The following is a 21,733-nucleotide window of genomic DNA, read 5'->3' on the forward strand; positions in this document are numbered from 1 at the left end:
GAATCTATGTCCTTGTTCTCCCTTTCTCTTTTCTCCACCAAAGCACAACCCAGATACTTGAGAAAAAAAAATCTGCTAAATCTAGGGGAATGAACCAAAAGGGTGGAAGAAGAATCATGGTATCGGAGCACTTTATAAACAGAAATCTAATAGTTATTATTGATCAGCCCTACAAAAGTGAAAAAAACCCTTTGTGTAGACGTAGAAAAGATAATTGGAAGGAAAAGAATGCCCAAACACCTTCATCTCTGCAATTTTAGAAAATTTCTACTCACAATCACTTTTGTGCTTTGTGATTTTACCTTATATAGGAAGCATATACAAAGTCAAAAAACCTACAGGATATCCCTGCAGAGCATTTACATTTTTGAACAGGCAGTGGATAAATCTTTAGTGTCTGCAATAGAAATAAGATGATCTCAAACTCATCCTTACATTCTATTTACTCCACAAGATACTAGTAGTACTCAAAAGACTTTCTCATTTTCCTCATTTTAGGTTAATTTCATGACGTTTTATGGGGCATAGTGGGACTGGTTTCAATTATAAAATAGCTAAGCTTGATATCATTTCATCCCAGTATTCCAGTATAGTGCCTCAAGAGATCTTTGTAAAACACTTTACAATATAATTTAAACATTGGTTTGTATTTTAATATCACAGGATAGCAAATTAATCTACTGTTGGGAAGGATATCAAGGATACTAGAGCATTCTCTGAAAGCTTAAGATCTCAGACATGGTATCACTGCTAACTGCTTGATCAAAATAACAGCAACCAGGGATTCAATGTTAGAATCTTTACAGGCTGAATAATGGCAAAACTGAGGATCATCACCTCTGTACAGACATCACTGTTGTATCCAAGGCCAATAAAGAGAAAAAGCAAAAACCATGGATGAAGAACTTTCAGGGTTTATGCTCCTTTTACAGTATCTATTCCCAAATATCTCAGCAACATACACAGTACAACACAACTACTTCAATGGCTGAAAAAAATATCCCAAACACTGGCACTAAAAATAGGTTTTGAATGTTACAGAGTTGGCTCATTCATAATAATGACGTGGACTATAATGTAAGCTATGATAAACAATCATAAAATAAATGTATTATAAATATTTGTAATTATATGTTATAGCTAAACAATCATATACATAACTATATGGACAGTATACATAATGTTTTATTTTCAAAATTACCCATAAAAATATGGAAAAAAACAATAGTAAAATTCATTAACTATAAACACAGTGCATTTTATACGTATACATACATATAAAAGCATGAATTATATAACATTTGGCTCCTAGCAGAATCCCTACTTCATATTTATTACATGCGTTCCCTGAGTAAAAACTTATTTTTAGAGAGCACGAGGATATATTTCCGTACAGGTCAGAAAAGCTGCTTAGCTTGACATTAATGATTAAACTCTGCAGATTGCTCAATAGTCTACAGATAATAACATAAATATTTGCAAAATCAGGGCATAAGTAATGAAAGTGTGATTTGGAGTGGTATGTTTAAAAATAAAATGGAACGAGAATAGGATTACTAAACGAAAACATTCTTGAATGTCAGAGAAATTCAGATATTGATGTAGATTTACCACTCACTCTCATGATAAATTCTACTTCTTTCCAATCTTTTATGCAAGGCTGGCTCTATGTCTGATTATCTATTTCATAGGAAAGACTCTCTAATTTTGCACAATCTTTTCATAATACTCAATTTTTCTTTTGTTTGGTAGTAGATGATTTGCTATTTCTTTAATGTATACTTTCCTCCATGATAGGGTCTGTGTTTCAAAGCATTCTTTTATTCATCTGAATAATTACTCAGCAGCCTTATTAGGAAAAATCTATTGGTCCATCTATCAAAATCATCCACCTACCAAAAGCTATTGGTATCTGGCCTTGAGAGTTTGGGAGATACTAAGTTATAAAATACTGGGCCAATTTGTTGTTCTATATTTATTTCATCAAACATTCAACACATAAGCTAATGGGAATCTGCTGTTGATTCTGCCCTTTACAATTTCTTTAAATTTAAATAATCCAAGAGGTAGACAAAGAGTAATACTTGCAAAGTCAACACTCAAAAACATATTGCCAGCCCATGATTACAGAAACTGGTTTCTCTTTTTTAACTGGGTAGCCTTTTAAGCAAAACATAAGACTTTCAAAGTTTCAGAAATCTACAGTAATTGGGGACATATGCTTTTTATTCAATTATCTGTTAGCTAAAAAAAAAAAAAAAAAAAAAAAAAGTCCTAGCAAACTTCAAAGAAAAAAGAAGCAAATTATAATCCAAACTGTAGGTCAACAGACAGTACTGAATGTAAAGTTTCTCCATTGATTTGTAGAGAGAGATATGAAATTTTGATATGATTAATGTGACCTTCTCGTTCAAAACTAGTCTTGGCTTGTACTTTTTTTAAAAGTTAATTTAGATTTCTGGAGTACCAGGGGACTGGCCAATCTGCCATAGGCAGCATATGAGGCATATATAGATGTATCCTATATTTATCTTGCATATCCACTTGTATGTCCAAGATTCTTGGGTAGATGATGTCTGTGCCCAAACATTAGATAATGTTTTTTATATTGTGTACACCAGCTTGCTTGGACCAAGGTAGTTTTGGTTCCTTTCCAGAGTTAGAAAGGTGTAGTCTTAGATCTAAATCCCGCTGCATGGCAATCCTAGAGACTCTCCAAGAATTTACTGTGATAGATCTGACTTATTCAAATACTTTAAAGACTCTTGGTTCTTCTCCATTCATCTTCAAAAGACAATCCTGCCTTTGCAAGACAGAGTTGGCCATCTGGTTTCTTCTCACATCTTCTCCTGTCTGATACTGACCAGATTAACAAACTATGATTCCAGAAATCACCCAGATTTTGCTACATAAAACATAAAAGTAACTGAATAAAGAATTCTAAGCAGAAAGTTCTCTTCTTTACATCTAGGTATCTGCATGGCTCTGTAGGCACACTGTATAAATATATGCTGGCTATAATGAAACTTGCATGTTACATATATTTATTTTATATACACACACTGCATAGAACGAAATTTATACTAATGGTTTTTCAGTCACAAACAATATTTTTAGGTTTGGTTCATTTCTCCTATAAACAGATATTAAGAGTTTCTACTCCTCTCACAGGAATCTCTGTTCTCTAACACTACTCTCCAACCCTTCAATTCTCAGTGAGTATTTCTGCATTTAATTCCATAAAAGGTTAGTGGAATTTAAAGCCATTGTAAAGCACTTATGAACAATTCAGCTGATAAACTGAATTCAGTCAATCTTTCACTCTAACATAAAGCTTGACAGACAACAACTATTATGTGCTAGAAGGAATGTTTTCCCCAGAAAAAAACTATTTTCTGGGGCTAGTTCAGAGCCTGTGCTGTCTGGTCATCCTTCTTGAGATTTTTGATCTATTAGCAATACATAGCTTTGCTTTGTCTTATTGTCATCCTTTGAGCCATATTCATCCTCTATCTGGGTATCCCCCAAAATAAATTGTTTTCCCAACTAGCGCATGACTGAATTGATACCTTCCAAGTGATACTTAATGGCTGTTCCTCAGTAGCCTCAGTCTGGAAAATTTGTTTCCAGGTATAGTTTTAAAAAAGTCTTGAGGAAGAGAAGGACGGAGGTGAGGCTCTACTTTGAGTGTCACCAGGATGACTTCTGTTTCAAAATGCTTCTGCCTGATGATAAAGCACAATGTGGTATCCACACTACAAAATGGCACACAGTGCAAAACTACCATTGCAAGTGGTGACCCAAGCTGGTAAAATAGTAAATCCACATTAATCTACCTTACCATATAATACTGTGAACATGTAATGAGCTTCCAGTGAAATTCATTCCAGCTGCATTATCCTGGTGCCATGAGAGCCCTGCCCAAACTTGTATCCAGATCCAAGCCAATAAATCTAAAAGATGTTGTGGTATGTCATACAGACTCATGGCCCCAGGTTTCTGCTTGGGTATCTGCATTTCATCCCACTGTGTTTTCTCTTTCTTGTTAGATAGAGCTAAATGAATTCTAAACTAGCCATACTCATTCAGCACAGAAAAAACCCAATTGTCTTCCTTGTTTGTAGTCTACTGCGTCCTGTCCCAGCTGTTTTCCCATTCTTGAAGAATGGAAAGAAAGGGGGCAGAGTCTAATCTATCTGGAATAAACATCTGGAGACACAGACAACAACATCTTGAGGCTTTGCCTCTAAAGCTCTAAATCAGCATTTTCCTCATCTGTTGCTAACTTATGAAGAAGTATTAGAAAAAATGGAATAATTTTTCCTGTCTGGATGCAGATTGTTCTGCTCTTATAGGAGCTTTCAGGGAATTGCTACCACAGGAAACTCTATTTTTGTTTGCTTCTTGCTCACTGATCATTAGCTGCAACAGAGAAGTATCTGCTCTTAAAGCTGTTCTGCCTTACGGAAAGGTGTGAATGGGTAAAAAGACGTGATCCAGGCTTCTAACAGCTGTCCTGCAGATACCTGTGTAACTCTATCTCAACAGCTTCCTGCTGTCATTGAGGAGATGACATGAAAAGCTGGAGAGAAAACTAGAAACTGTAGAAAAAATCTACAGTTTTACAGACTATTCTACTTCACAAAATAACAAAAGAACTATTTTAAGAAAAAAAGTATCAATTCATTTATAGGATATTAGAACCACAAACAATAAGAAGCATAGATTTATAATGAACAGATGATGTTCGAGAAATCTGACATTTTTAAAAGCAGATTGCAAAATTAGTAGATGAAGGAGAAGTTATCTTTGGCTCTTAGTACATTATTTAACACAGTATCCTATACAACTGGAATATCTATTCATAATTGCAATGCATAAAATAATGTTTATCCAAGGTGGCTTTGAAAAAAATAACATCTACATTCCAGGTTACAAAAATACAGCTAAAATATTACAAAAGATCATTTATTATTGAAGCTGTTTTGTGTAGTTTTTTGTTTTTTTTTTTTTACTCTAGCTCAAATATCACTCAGTATCTTCAGTAATGATTTTTTAAATGAAATTTACAGATGGTAGTAATTCGAGTAGAGTTGCAAACACTGGCAATGATAGAGAAGTATCTCAAAAACCCTGAAGAGATTAGAACCATGGGAACCAGAGCATTATGCTGTCTTTATGCTAATATAACTACAATTTCACTGGCATTCCACAGACAAAAATTAAACTTAACAGTGAATCAAACCTAGGAAATGGAAAAGAATAATGGCAATGCTAACAGTAAATAATAAAATATATTAAAAAACTAAACACGAAGTAGAGGAGGCACAAGCTAAACATGTTTTTAACTGGCAGTAAAAATTTGAAAGATCACTGCATACATATTAAGTAAAGAAACAAGAAAGTTTGTTCAGGCTGAAATTTAAAACTGTGCAGGAACATTATGAATAAATGTGCAGCTCTATTACATTTGCAGGATAGCACAAGCCACAGAATTTTACCACTTTTCTTTCTCTAAATCCATGAATAAGAAATGTCTTCTTAGCTATCTGTTGAATTATGTCTTCTTCAACAGACAACTTATTGTCAGGACAATTATGGGATCAAAATGGAGGTCAAAAGACAGCAAGAAATAGAAGTAAATGAGACAGAGAATAGCAGACCTGTAACAGTAAGAAAAAAACTCCCAAATGCTACGAGAAAATACCTGAACTGTAAACTTACAGTCAGAACTACTAAGCTGTGAAATAATTTCTCAGAAGAGATGCAAAAATCGTATTCTTTGTCATAGTTAAAACTAGGCTGCATGACATACTAAAAAGACTACTAATGGGAACAGCATTGAATTAACAGAAATTATTGGTAATGATAAACCAAAACTACACTGTACATTTTTTTTTTATAATGGCAGTGTTAAATGAATGCATATATATCTCTCCTGAGAAAATCAATTTATATTGTGAGAAACCTGTATCACACATATATGTAAGGATGAGTTATTCAGTGTGCTTTAGTGTACTCAGCTTAAATGCTCCAATACATAAAATTGGGTGTGTGCACAATTAAGTGGCATGATACAAAATGTCTTAACCTGATACAGTATCTGGAGAGAAGTTTTTTTTTTTTCCTCTGAACAGCACCAATGTTAAATGTCTGTCTCTGCCCACTGATTTTATAGCGAGCTCAAACACCTCCTCAGACCAGATTCAGTGATCCTCCACATTGTGTAGGAAGCTACATTTGAACCAACCTAAAGAAAATTTATCAGTCTAGATGGGTCCCTTCAGGTAAGATTCAGAATGCAGAACCTTATTCTGAGGTTAGATCCCTGAAAGAGGAGGAGACGCTCATTTTATTCTTAGTAGTCTCATGGTTAGACCACTTGACTGGTTTAAGTGCATCTCCTAAAACACAGTAAGTGTCTGAATTATTGAACCACCTTTACTTCTTAAAGGAATGATTGCACTGATGACACTGAACCTACCAACCAACTGCTATTTGCTCCCATAAAGCCCTTCGTACGCCATTTTAAAAAATCCTGCTATTAATCTGTTCTCAGTGAACTCACAGTTCTGTATTTGTCTTCCAGAATTTAAAACACATACAAAGGCTTCATTATGGATCATATATACCAATGTATACATTGATATGAGCACATTTTTGAGACTGACTTATTTAGATTGTTTAAATTTTTTCATACGGAAGTAAAATTTTAGGTAGCAATCTACTTCTGGACAAAAATCACCACAGAAGTACAAATTAGCGCAATTTTAAGGTATTAATATAAAGATCTATGCCATCGTCTCCTATAAACTTTATATTCTCACCAATGGTACCAAAGAATATTGATAGATAAAAACCCACAAGACTCCATGAAAAAAATCGGGAGAATGTAATGTACGACGAACAGGGCTATAACCTTTCTCCCTTCATTAGATTTCCTCGTATTATGCACGTATTTAAAAAAAATACTTTCCACCGTTGACAGAACAATTCCACCCTTCTCTGTTTCTCACCCTCAGATTAATGAAGTAATGAGATATGATCAGCACTTCAAAATGTTTTGAATAGATTAAAAATGAGAACTGTAAGGTGGAGAATGGATCAGAAGAAGCTTTTGCCATTACATAGAAAAAGTGCTCTACAAAATGAAAATCTTAAGTGACTTGCTATATTTCCGTCTGTTCATTCCAAAAATGTAAACCATCAGAACAGGTCACTGTATTTCTACTATTTATCCTGAAAAGTGTTAATTTTTTGAACACCAATGATTTTTTCTTGATAGATTACTTACTCTAAAAAACTGGTGATGTAATCCCGACTGCAGGCTGACCAAGAGAAAGGATTGGTGTTTGCTGTAATATGAGCTGCCATTAGCTTTGCTGCTTCGTGACCTTTGGTCCCACAGGAATTTCCAATTCCATCATGATTCATACCAAAACTGCCCAAAAGAGGAGGAGAGAAACAGCCCATTACTTTCCTACAGCATCAGACATCTCTTAAAACTTCATGTCACCTTTAGAGAAATCATGTTGGACCTAAAAGAACACACTTAGTACAGGAGAACTCTTAAGTGGAAAATCAGGATCAGTTAAGTTCTATTTATTCTACTCACATCTCAGAATACTGCACAATTACATAACTTTCTTTTCTCCCATAGACTTTTGAAAGCATTTTGCTTATTTTCTAAAGCCTTTAAAGAAAATTTAACAATATTCTTGCAAGATAAATACAGAGCACTCAGTTGTTATTTGGTATTGTACCTGGACAAGGAATATACATTGTGGCACTGACATTTAGATTAGTAAACAAGTACAAACAGAGAATAGGTGATGTTGCTATAACAGTACAGTATAGGCACACAGCAGTCAATGATAATTCCATCAGAATATGGGGTTTGCAATTCCCAGGGCCACGCTGTATGCACACTCCCTCTCTGTATCCACTCACAGAGTGACCTGAAGCCCTTCTATCAGAGCTTTGCTTTCTCATGGACCATCGGAATGAGAACGGCTAAGAATCAGCATAAGATACGGAAAGACACCTCTGGGTGGCACTTGGCCAACAGAGATTTCCAGTCAACAAATCAATTAACTTTCAACAAAGATGATATGACTCTGGAAGAAGAAATATGGCAAAAGAATCCTTATCTCTTAGAAATCCTGCACAACCAAAATACACCCTTGAAGCTATAGATCATCAATATAACCATCAAATTAAAACTAGAAGTAAATTCACAGGGCATCTATTTGAAAAGATTTTCATTACAGACTATCTTTAGTTAAACTATTACTGTTATTCCTAAACAACGAGCAATGTATACCTGACTGGCCTGACATAAATGAAGCACCTGAAGAGAATATTTCTTAATAGTATACACTCTTCAAAAACTCCATTGTCTTAGTCTGCCTTTGATTAATTTCCATTCAATCACTTGGGGGGAAATTAGTAAGTCAAAATTCATTCCTTCTTCCCAAGCATGGCACAAGGCTTACGAAATCAGAGGGACAGGTCGTGAGACAGGTAGTGAGCCTCCCTGACCATGAGACAGAGAAGTAGTTAAAGGGAATGCCAAAACTGAGCTTCTGCACACCCAGAGCATCAAAACTGTCACTTCTTGGTGCATCATACAAAGAGGTCAGTCTTTGGAGCCTTCTGTATTACAAATGCTAAGACGACTTGCTCCCTGATTTCTTACTCATCATTCAGGAACATAAACGTGTTGAGGCACTCCGTTTTGATTTTCTAGAAACTTAGGGCTGACTGCAAGAAGATACAAATGGTGGCAGATTAGAGGCTTGCCATTTATCTACTGACAATACCACTTCATACCAGTTCACGCCACTTTCTTTACTGAAAACAGTGATAGTGGTGGTATATTAATCTGAACATATTGCTCCAGACTGTGGTATAAAAATACAAGACCTTCATGTTACTCTGAGCTTCAATACACTGGATACCGTTTCACCTCTTCAGCTGATCACAACAACCTACAAGCACAAGGTATAGCTAACCATTCCTCCCACGGGCATTTCAGTGTGTGGGAAAGAGTTGAATTGGATCAGGCTGACTATACCTGATATCCAGCTTGTCCCTAATTAGTATATTCCATTTGTCAAAGAAACGACAGATTTCAACTGTCTGGAAATGAAATTTGTATATTTTGGGCCTATGAAAAGAAGAACAAACTGTGTAGTTGAATAGTTTTCCTTCTTCTACCAGCTCTCCTTGTGAAAAACATGATGTTGCTGACGGTGGCAGTGATATGCCTGATAAAAAGCATGTCTGTGAATGGAAGCTGCAATTCCTGATGCGCACAAGAACTCAATGCCTTTTCATGAGATGATGGTATTCTCATTTTTTATAAATATTCATTCACCCAAATCATCTATTCCCTTCCAAGAAGGCTCTTCTACTTGCCCTTGCTTCTGAATTTAGGAGGAAACTGATAATTAGGTGCAGGTAATATTTTCTGATGCTTGGACCGGGGTTTTGCAATTACTGTCTTCTATTTCCAAAGATGGTAGTGGCAGCATGTCACTACAGCCCAGTAATTTGCACTCCTATGGCCAGGACTGCAGACGAAAACACATTTCTGTCCAAAGTACCAGTTTTATTTCCATCAGAACACATTGGTTATATTTGACCATCACTACATTAAAGCTCTGTCTTTTACAAAAGCATGTTTGCAATCAGATTGGGGTGGGAAGGCAGAGAAGAAAGGAAGGAACATACAACACTCTTCATAACTGATGTTATAATTTACTTACCTTTTTCAAACTCACTAAAGAGATGCAGAGTGTATTTCTTTCACTGGTTTAAAGAGCCTGTCTAAAACTACCAGTATAAATCTGTCTTTAAAAGAACAGCCGGATGAATAAGGAGAGAGTTAAAAGTCTTCTCAGGTGACACAGGAGTTTTTCTGTGAAGTTACCTTTCCACCTACCATCTCAAGGAAAGATGTTTAACCCAGCAGCTCTTTTTTTTCAGGCATTATGGCTCCTCTTTTCCCAAGACAGCACCTATATTACATTTAAGAACTGTGCAAAGCAGCAACACTAAGAAGTTCAAAATCATAATTGAAACTCTCCTGCAATTTCTCTATAGTTTGCATATTTCTTAAAAAATACTAAGAAGGCAGCACATCTGACTAGTGCTCTGTGCCCATTTCATTTACTAACATCTGTAATGGAACAGATTCTTTTTTCCTTGGCGTTCTGTTTTTCCTTATATCTGAAAAAATTATCTGAGGGAATCATTTGTAATACACATTCAACTTAAGATCTGAACTCAGAAATCACAGAGGAGATAATTACTCTCAGCTGCACTGAATAAAACAGCAGTAGAAAACCAGAGACTCTGGATTATAAGCAGAGGGAAGGATGGGAATGTAAACTTCTCATCTAACCTTCCTTCATCTTGCGAAGGAACAATACTGCAGGTCCCAACAACTGAATTTGTATTTAAAATTAGGTTACTGATTTGTTGGGTGGTTCTAAACTATGATGGTTATGGTTGCCAAAACATTTACTGCTGATGTATCTGAAGTGACAGCAGTTATTTTTGTGAGACAGCCAGGACGCTTCCATCCTGATTTATTATCCAGACACTTAAGATTCAGAGAAGACAGATCCCAACCAATCTTAATGCTCCTCACTACTGTTCACTGAGGTTCATTTTGTATACCATGTACTTTTATAGCACTGAAGTTATCTGAAATGTGCCACTCAAGTGAACTGCTTTTTCTCATTAACAATCAATTATGTCTGCTTTCCAACTGTAGTGCTGATGATCTGCATATCAAATCATTTCCTAGCTTTCTTAGGGTTTGGAGCATTCAGAACTGCAGAGTATGCTAATGTTTCCTTTCTCTAAATACAACAGGGTATGTTCATTTTTTAGCTGCTTACTAATTCATGAGTTATATGAATTTGACCTAATTCTTTTAAAGCAGTGGCTCTTACTTTGCTCTGCCACTTGTTTAGCAGTGTAAGGAAGAAGTGAACTAGAGACTAAGAAACTTGAGTCAGGTGAGACAACAAAGTTACAGGAACACAAACAAGAGAAATACTGTAAAATCAAGCACTTGACCTTCTTGTCCATTATCTGAGGCTGATTTACAGATGCATAACTACATGTAACTCTTTAGGAAAAATAAACTGTTCTTATTAAGGGAGAAAAGAAACTTTAACCTTAAGAAATTTTATTATACTAATTATTTGCACTAGGGGAGACAAAATAAACATACATACTAAGAGTGAAATGGGTCATTTTCAGGCTAAGTATCTTGACCCAGGTACATTGCTAGAACTGCTAGAATGCAGTGCCTCAGCATGTTGGACAATGCTCTCACAACATTTATAGAGAATGAAGCAAAGGGCAGGGAAGGGTCATAAAGTGCACCAGTGAAGAATACCTTAAAAATTTCTAACAGTAAATCTCTACTACAGTGAGAAGATGGAAGGCATGCCTAAACAAGTACTCTTGTATTAGATAAAAGACCTAAAGGGTGAACTATAATTTGCTTGTAAAAACTGCCAGTTTATTTTATTAGATACTTTTTCATAAACTTTGTATTCATTTATTTTTTGTAGTATGTTGTACTTATTTTCATAATTATTAAAAAGGTGTCATTTAGATCTATATATGTATTTCATATAGCTTAGAATGTCTACTTGCAGCCTCAATTGAAAAAAAATAAGAAAATTGTCAGCTTCCCTATATCTGTAAATGTTACCATAGCTTTAAATTGCCATCCAGAGGGACTTGGACAAGCTCCAGACGTGGGCCTGTGTGAACCTCAGGAGGTTCAACAAGGACAAGTGCAAGGTCCTGCACCTGGGTCAGGGCAATCCCCGGTATCAGTACAGGCTGGGGGATGAAGGGATTGAGAGCAGCCCTGAGGAAAAGGACTTGGGGGTACTGGTGGATGAAAAGTTGGACATGAGCCGGCAATGTGCACTCACAGCCCAGAAGGCCAACCGTCTCCTGGGCTGCATCACAAGAAGGGTGGCCAGCAGGTCGAGGGAGGGGATTCTGCCCCTCTGCTCTGCTCTGGTGAGGCCCCACCTGGAGTGCTGCGTCCTGCTCTGGGGTCCTCTGCACAGGAAGGACACGGACCTGTTGGAGCGGGTCCAGAGGAGGGCCACAAAAATGATCAGAGGGATGGAGCACCTCTGCTATGAGGAAAGGCTGAGAGAGTTGGGGTTGTTCAGCCTGGAGAAGAGAAGGCTGCGGGGTGACCTTATTGCAGCCTTTCCATACTTAAAAGGGGCTTCTAAGAAAGATGGGGACAGACTTTTTAGCAGGGCCAGTAGGAATAGGACAAGGGGTAATGGTTTTAAACTAGAAGAGGGTAGATTCAGACTAGATATAAGGAAGACATTTTTTTTTACAATGAGGGTAGTGAAACACTGGAACAGGTTGCCCAGAGAGGTGGTTCATAGCTCTGATATTGTAGGGAAAAAAAAATATCTTTTATTCTTTAATAGTAGATCACGTTCACATTCATCGACTTTTTGTTGAACAAAATAATGCTGAAACATTTTCCCTTTCTACCATCCTTGTACATGTTCTGATGTCACTAAGAAAAGGAAATTTCATAGAATCATAGAATCACAGAATGCGTTGGGATGGAAGGGACCTTTAAAGGTTATCTATTCCAGCCCCCTGCAATGTTTTTTTTTTCCCTACAATATCAGAGCTATGAACCACATGTAGCAAAGTGCAATTTCTGTGTGGACATACCTGGCAATTTTCTTAATTATTCTCATGTCTACTAGCAGTGAAATGTTTCTCAATTGATATGATGTGATAGTAAATTTTTTAAGAAGATACACTCTTCATATTTTACGGTTTTATAGTAATAGAAGGTCAGCACTTTTTCTTTACTTTTTTAACCATATCCCCCATACCATGTTGTAAGAGAAAGTTCTCTCCATATATAGCCCTCCAAATATTTCTAGCTAATGTTATAGAAGTATTGTGCATAGCTTTGTAACAGCATGCAAATTGCAACTCACCCTTAAATGACATTACAAATAAAAGAAAAAAACTATGGTCTTGAAAAATCAGTTTATTTTAATTTAGGATCACAAACATTGATAGCATTTATTGAAACTACCTAATATTGCATTGTTCCCCTCAAGAGAGGAATCAAGGTTAATTAGCTGCTTTACTTTCTATTTCCATGTCTTAATGTCGATTTTAACCTTTAACTGCTGATTTCCTGCATTCGGAGATCATTATATGGTTTGGACCATCCCTAATCCTTTATCCTGAAGTAATGCAGAATTTAAAGCTTTGACTTTGGTGAAACATTTTACTTCCCTGAAAACCTGGGAAACAAACTAATTGAATAATGGTAGCTTTATAACAAGCATACCTGCCATGAAATTAAACATAATTTTAGCATACTTTTATCATAACATTCTTCCCATTTACTTCCTAAGTGTCATTCTTCTCTGAGTTATGGCTGATGATCAAACACCCCATCAAATACAACTTTTATATATTAGCATATATAAGTATTAAATAACGTATGAAGCTCTTAAAAGCACAGTAAATTCTAATTTACTAAAAAAATGCAGCCTGTTCAGAAACCTGAACTTTCTTATGGGGAAATGACAGACTTCTATGGCAATATTAGAAAAAGTAGAGCACAGAGTTCTCCTCCTGGTTTACATTGCCATAGCTATCCAGCTTTCATGCCACAAGAGTAACATCAAGTAAGGTTTGTGTGCTACACAAAGCCAGAGTGTGAATGCACCACGTCTCCACACTGTAGGTCAAAGTGGAAAGTATTGGCTCTAATCAGGAAGCAAAACTTCTAAGCTCAGATTTCCTTTGGAAATTCATGATGCCCTGAAGGTTATGATAACCTTCCTCTTCACCCCCATTTATTCTTCTTACACTTTTGTTAAGATCTGTGAAGTGTTATTACATTAAAGCATTCTAATCAAGGAAAAGTAATGTTAGACAAATTATTTTAGTATTGTAAATTCTGAACGTCAAGTAATATTTCACAGATATTTAGATGCAAGCCTTTTTCATATTGTAAATATAAACATGTCAGAGAAGCCAGAATTCTTTTTCTAGCCTTATGTTTTATGACATTTCATTTTATATGCACAAAACACCATTAAAATTGAAGTCCCAATGAAGACTTTTTAATAGAAGTTGCATGCTTTTATACCTGTAATATTTCAAAGGCAGACATAAAACAATGTTCCTTTAAACAAAAAAGACGAGGCCAGGGGCCAGGGGACACAAGAGAGCGAGAATATGATTATGTATGGCCTTATGTGACTTGTCCAGACAAAAACTGGACACATTTCGGATTTTGGTTGTTTTGTTTGTTTTTTTTTAACTAAAAAAGTTGCTTAAACTGTCCCTAAAAATTAAAGGCATCGTTCTCAGTCAATCCTAGGCATCTAGCAGGACCATAGGCATCTAGCAGTGACAAGTTTTAACTTGTTCTGGCTGGTGTTGAGGTATTCATACACTGTAGATTTGAGACGGTCTGTCAGCCCTGCTATAGTTGAAGATGGAAGACATCATCATCATCATCATAGACAAAACAATGATGACAGCACCAACTGGAGATCTGTTCATGGGAGACTTGACAGGAGATGGTGTTAGTACAATTCATCCTAGTTGTGTTTCAACTATTTCTGAAAGCTATTTTGCAGTTTGGTATATGCATCCCTATTACCTCAGATTGGAGTATTTTCCTTCTAGTTGTACAATACAAACATTCCTCGATACACATTTCTTCTAGAAAATATCTCACTCAAACTCAGGTCCTGTAATGCAGCTGAGGTTTGACTGATCAAACATGAAGCTCACTGGTCACTGAAGACTGAAAAAAAGACAACCAACTTCTGAAAGTACCTCTAGGATTTCCTGGATTAGAAATTTCTACTCCAGCACTGAAAGCTTTCTCATATGGGAGGAGAGATATTTATGCTAGTTTTCTACTTTGCATACAGACTAGAAAAAGACTTTATAAAAAGTGCTAGAATTGCAGGCACGTGCTAGCTGTATGAACTAATTCAGAACTAAATCCATGCCTGAAAATATCGTTCTTCATCTTGAAGCCAATTTACTCTGTTAGACTATAATCTATCTTATTATTTCTTACAGTTTTTTTCATCAATATGACTGCCAAACTCCTCTGAATTTCAATTCATTACATATTCTATAAGTCAAGACAATTCTGACTTTACAGAAATTACTTTAGCCATCAGCCTTTTCTCCCTGCTCCTTCCATACAGCCCTCAGTAGCTGTCTGTCACTGGTAAATTCTTTTCTTACTCCAAGTTTTATGGACAGCTCTCTGTTCTAAGCCTAGTCCACTATCTTCATGTTTTGACATTTCCTTTTTATTTTTACCCCTTTAGTTTCCGGATCTCAGCTAACTCCATAGGACTACAACAATGAATGGCACAATGCCTTTCTTTTAGGGATATACCCCTTTCAATGGAGCCTGGAATTCCTTAACAGTTCAACTAAGCATCCTGTACAGCATGCATGGGGCAAGCTAGGCATTTTAGAAAGTATCCAAATTAAAAAGCATAGAGCAGAGAGCCACCTAACTCAGCTGGTAGGGAAATAGAAAATGGGACTGGATCTTAAATCTTACAACTGGTCTGAGCATAAGAGCATATTCAACCCTGCAAATAGTTCCTTTCTTCACCAACAAGAAAAAGTCAAACTTTCCTTGAAAATGCAGGGGACACACATTCAGTTCTCACTCCTGCCATGAGAAATCACTGGTTGTGACTTTTGCTTACTGGAAATCTTTAGTATTTCTTTGGTGTGAAATATATAATGGTAGGAAAGCAAGCATTCTGTAAGTCAAGCATCATAAATCAAATTTCTGGAGACACTATTCTGAAGGCTAAAGGGTGCACTCTGAATTTTATTTGATTCACAGAAGTACTAAGAGTAATATAAGGCTGTTCTCAGAGACATGCATAGGGAGAAACAAACATGAAACTGTTAGTCTAGCACCATTCTTTATGCTCTCAAGAAAGAAACACAGAGTTAATCACCGTGTACAGTCATCTTCAATAAAAACAGCTGGTTATGAGTCTCAACTGCACACAGCTTGTCTGCATCAAAACTGGGTTATACACATACAAAAACTAAAAGTGGTAAGGAACAGAAGCCAAAAAAATACTTTAAAAAAAACCTTATAGATATTTAACAGAAAGTATGACTGACCATAATAATCACACTCACACTCTCAGTCTCTTTAAGTCTTCAAGACTAAGTGCTTTTCTGGATAATATTCTTCAACCAAATGGAAGTTCCTTGGATCAATACAAGGTTAAATGAGTTAAATTTAATACACTATGATATACAGAAAGTCAGACTGAATGATCTAATGACTTCTCATCACTCTATAATTTAATAAACTACTAGAAACTAACAACAAGCTGAGCCATACTTCCATAAGGGAATCTTACAAATCCAATTTTGGAGAAACTGTGGATAATCTATAAAAATATATGTATTATCATTACCATTCTCTTTTAATCACAAGAGAATTTTATTCCTTAGTTCAACATCTTTTTAAAAAACTCAGTATTCCATGGCAACAATATAATGAATCAAAACAAGATCTTTCGAAGTGCAGTCCTCCCATTCTAATTTAATTGAGTGCTTTTTTGTTGTATGTTATATAATCTGTGTAGACACATCTCTTAAATGCTTCTATTTTTCATTTGACAATGAAGCTAATTTCCTATTTCCCACTTATGTCTGAAGATAAAAGCAATCATCATGGTACTGCCAAAAAAACATTTCCAAGGCTCCCCAAAGCAATTATTTTACTCATATATGCAAGTACCTTCTAGCAGGTACTAGGATGCAGGAATTTGAGACAACAACTTCCCTGATTTAGTTGTAGTGGCATTCAGTCAAGTGTGGATGAATGGGAGGTGATGAGTGGATAACACAAAACATTATAAACCTTGAAGATTTTTTGCCCACATATTCTTCCCAGCTTTTACTGAAGGTATCTGCATGGCATGTTCATTTTTAACACCAAGCTTGCAGTGCAACTTTCTTTAATCGCTGTGCATTGGATAAAAGCTAAAGGAATACTATTTCTACTTTCTTTTCAAACCAGCATTTGACATGTCATGCCAGCTACAGGATGAGGTGAAAGCCTCAAAGAGCTGAGATTTTATAATTTTAAAAGACCTTATGTATAAGAAGCCAAAAGATATGGAATGTGGAAAACACAGAGGGTTAAAAAAATTCCTGTGATCACAGGATATATGCTATCGCTGTATTGTTTTTCTCAGATTCTAACCAAAGTCTAAGCTCTTCAAATCAATGCTTGTCATCATGCCAGCTTTGCATGATAAAATAGCTGCATATATTTAAATTATTTTCATGTATCTGTGGAATAACCTACATAAAATTTGTAGTTGCATGACATATAGATTAGACTGAAGACGTGGTATTTGAAGACTGTTTTTCGTGTTAAACATGTGACAAATTCACAGCAAGGTCACCTATTACTGTAAGAGATGTTATTAACAGGAAGTGCAGGACTATGAGTGATTTGGAGGAGCTCCTTCCTCAACAGTGGAAATATATTTTCCTTTACCCTATCTTTTTCAACTCATGCAAGTGAAGGAAAAGAATGAAGGAAATTAGGATGAGGAGAATTACATGTGTTTCAAATTATTTTTGTACAGATCTTATACAATTGCTTCTGGATTCTAAAATTCATCTACTTCAGTGCAACTGCAGTGTTTTTTTCATACATAATATAAATGAGATCATACTTGCCCAGTGATTATCTTGCATGATAGGTGGGCTGGAAATAACTGTTTACTTCCAACTCCTTTTTTTGATCAGCAGATTGATAGCTTCCATTTCAGTCTGCATTGGAACTTTTAGCAGTTGCATCAGCTAATGATTGGAAAAACATGTCATCCATAACTCAGTGTTGGTCAACCCATGTAAACAAAGAAGGAAACCTCTTGATAATAGAAGATGCCCAGTCTTTTCAGAGTCATCACAATGTACTAACAATGCTGCCTTTTGAAGGAAGACATGAAATATTTCCAGACCAAACTCTATTCAGATTTTATCAGTCTCATAACATCATGCTCTTTAAAATGATATGCTGATGCTTAAAATGTAACAAGTGATGCTATGACTGCTCTGTGACTGTTTTATATACTTCATGCTTGAGTGAAAGAATACTAAAAGCGTATTAATATTGACAACAGAATCAATGTTTTAATGAAAATAGTTTGAACTATATTTAAGACAAAATAACAAAATGCAAAAAAATTACCTTTTAACCACTTTTGTTTCATAAAGAAAGGTAGACAAAAGTAGGGAGGGGGAATTTTCAAAGCCAAATATTTAAAAATATGAAACCGAGTAGGACGGTTGTGAGCTAAATCGCAAAAGCACAGATTTAACTGGAATCTGAAATCAAAGGGTAAACAGTGAGTCTTCAGTTCTAAATTTAAAGCCCTTGGTAATATATGCTAAATAAGATGTACTGCCACTCATGAATACTATATACAGAAACATGGAGCACCAGAATAGAGATGGTACAGCCATGCGGGGGGGGGGGGGGGGGGGGGGGAATCTATTATTAAACTAATATTAAAAAGGCGATACATTGAAACGTATGGTTTTTTTAAACTCACTCACTTGTGACCAATCTCATGTGCAATGGTAAAAGCTGAACCTAGGCCAATGTCTTCATTAATGCTGCAGCTCCTTTCAGGCTCACACATTCCAGCCACAGAGGCCAAGCCTGAATAAACAGAAGGAGACACAAAGGGTCATGCCAAGGTGTTTCAGTCTTAAAAGCCCTAGTTATAAATGCCTGGATTCTTTTTAATAACCTCTATGCACAGAAGGAGCAGTTGGCAAAAGGTTAACTTTCTAGTCATTTGCAAAATCACTGGGGGGAATTTCACTTTGCCGGCTAGACATTAATATTTTTTGAACTGCAGTCAGTGCTGGAAAATGTCTAGACTAGGGGTTAGATTTATAAATTTTACTTCTGGTAACTTGGGACCACCTAGTAACTTGAGCCAGGAGAGGGAATTCAAGAAAGCATTTCTATTTTAACATTCTTGAGCCTGAAGAAAGCAAAATGTATCCACATTATTTTTCTAAAGAAATCTGTTTAAGTTTAGTGGGTTCATAAAAACATACAAGCAACTTTTTTAGCTATGAAAAGCCCCACATGGAATGTTAAAAAAATTAAAAAAACAAAACTGAATGCATCAATGAAGAGAGAGGAGACATGTTAATAACAAGCATTCATTTAACCATGGAAGTCTTTTCCATTTATCACCCATCATCTTCTGGAATTAAAACCTTATTGTATTACAAGCACTTTTAAAAACTTTGTTTAGAGAGAGACAACCACTGACATTTACAGAATATGGCTCTTCCATATCTTACACATTCTTCAGCAACAGATTATCACACAAGAAACTGCAGTCACAATTTAGTGCCACCAGAGAAAGCTCTAAACATCAGATTAATTTAATGTATTCATGCCTAGATTTTCTTATCTGAAAGAAGTAGTAATCCTTTCTTTAAGGAAATTACCTGCTCCATTAACTACACTGTAACAAAAAAATTACTGGAAAAAGTTTAACTCTAGTTGGGGGGTGGGGGGAATGGGGCAGGGAGGGGGGAAAAGAGAAATCATACTCTTTACATGAGCAGGCACTTCCAATTATTCTGTTTGGACTAACAGTAAGCAAGTAGTAAGATAACAAGTGCTTTCTGTCTGTGTCCACATTAGCAAGTAATTTGGAGCCATAGGAGTGGATCAGCAGAGTGAAGCACTGATATTGAGGCTCCTTACATACCTTTATAAGTGGGTTGGACACTCTACTTTGGACTAGTTTAATCCTGTAGGCTGAACATATTCACTACACATGTGGTTCAAAGCTTTCTAAAGGGAAAAAACATTACAGGGTATCAGCCCGTGTAGTAACATAGACCTTAACGTCTCCTGTAGGCACATATGGAGCATTTGGGGAGTATGTGTTCTGACTTAGTTTTCTCCAAAACAAATCTACTTTGCACAAACCGAAACTACTCTGATAACCAAACTGACATGGGCAAAAGGTGACAATGCGTGTCTGTAGAATTTGCATCAAAACACTACTAGTGCTATAAACAAATCATTAGTGTAGACACACCCACTAAGGAAAGGATATAACATCAGAAGAAAAAAGACTATCCATGGAGAAAAATCTGTGTATTTTTTGCAGTGTGCAACCTGTAGAAAATACAATAATTACAGTTCACTTATGCTATTCTAATTGAGTAGGACATTCTGAAGACAACATGGCAATACTTATATACCACCATGTTCCCCTGCAAAGTCCACCACATTTGAGTGATAACATCATCTCTATCTTCAGACCTTATAACTGAGCACCTGCTTCAGTGACTTACAGGACCAGATTAATATAATTCCATACTATGCTTGCAGAAAGTGACAGAGATCAAGTCAAGAACTCGGTCTATGGCTCAGATTTAAAAAACAAGTTGTCCTTCACTGGAGCCACAGATGTGCTGCAAAGACACCTGAGGTCTATTTTTTCTAAGAGGTTCCATGAAAGATTCCCTGTTTTAGGAAACTGGAATAGGAGAGAGATGTCTATGCCACATGAAATCCTTTACTTCTGTTTCTTCCTAGAATACCAATGATTCAGGTTTCTTTTGACCTTTTGAGACCTCTCTGAGACTTTTGTCCATAGACTCCTTAAATGTATGCTTTAGTTACTGGAGGTCAGTGGGACTTAAGCATATTAAATCCCTTGCAAAAGAGGGCCACAGGGCCTTGTCTCCTCTCCAATTCAATGTCTATAATGCAAATAAATTGTCATGGTTGTGTTGCCAAGGGTCCTATAACACTGAGTTGGAACTGATACCATATGTGATTTTTATTTAAAAAATCAAGCCTTTTGTTTAATAAAACATTTGCCAAAGTCTATCCTCTGCTATGCTGGATTCAAGTGAAGCAGAATTTGCCTTTATGCCAAAGTCTGATACAGTAAGAACTAGCACACTAATGATCTGTGTTAAAAATATCACATAAAAATATCAAACAGTTCGTGCGTGAATGTACACTCTTTCAAACTTTCTTCTTTTTAACACTTGCAAAGACAATTCTATGACATCAATATAGACAGTCTCTTCAGTTTTGTGTCCTCCACAAAGATGTCAAAGAAAATCAGTTACATTTAGAAATTCATCAGCATCATTTGACGTTTACTAAAACATGCTATGGATATTGTTTATATTTACAGCAGGCAAAATTCTGGTACCTTTCCCCATGTAAACTACATTACTGTGCCAGAAGCATCATGCTGACTTGAGCGGGACTTGCAGAAAAATTAACATGAGTTAAGGCTATCAAAGCATACAGTAATACAGGGAAAGACAAAGCAAATACAATTATGAGCTCTGATTGAGCAAAGTACTAATAATCTGAATGAGTCGAATTAGAATCGTATCTTTAATTATTTCTGAGAAAGAGGCTTATGAAAGGATGCAAATTGAAAAAATATAAATAAATGTTACACTGAATAATGTTTCTTTCATATATTAAAGCACTATTAAAGGTAATAACTATACTATAGTAAATAAGTTTTGTTGACAAATTTAGGTATGGAGAGAACAATAGCTCTCCATCCTGCACCTAAGGTTGCTATGTGTG

At 36.0% G+C, this 21,733-nt stretch overlaps 1 protein-coding gene across 1 annotated transcript in view; it reads right to left on the reverse strand.

Moving 5' to 3' along the window:
- Positions 1-21,733, reverse strand: part of ADAMTS6 (ADAM metallopeptidase with thrombospondin type 1 motif 6) — a gene marked incomplete at both ends in the record, with an annotated part of 152,447 nt that overhangs the window by 74,352 nt on the left and 56,362 nt on the right. The window contains 2 exons of the mRNA XM_082337589.1: positions 7,295-7,441; positions 18,691-18,796. Of these exons, the coding sequence (XP_082193715.1) occupies positions 7,295-7,441; positions 18,691-18,796 (253 nt within the window). The remainder of the gene's footprint in view (positions 1-7,294; positions 7,442-18,690; positions 18,797-21,733) is intronic.

This window comes from Platalea leucorodia (genome assembly GCF_965183815.1).
Source record: "Platalea leucorodia genome assembly, chromosome: Z".
Lineage (NCBI taxonomy): Eukaryota > Metazoa > Chordata > Aves > Pelecaniformes > Threskiornithidae > Platalea > Platalea leucorodia.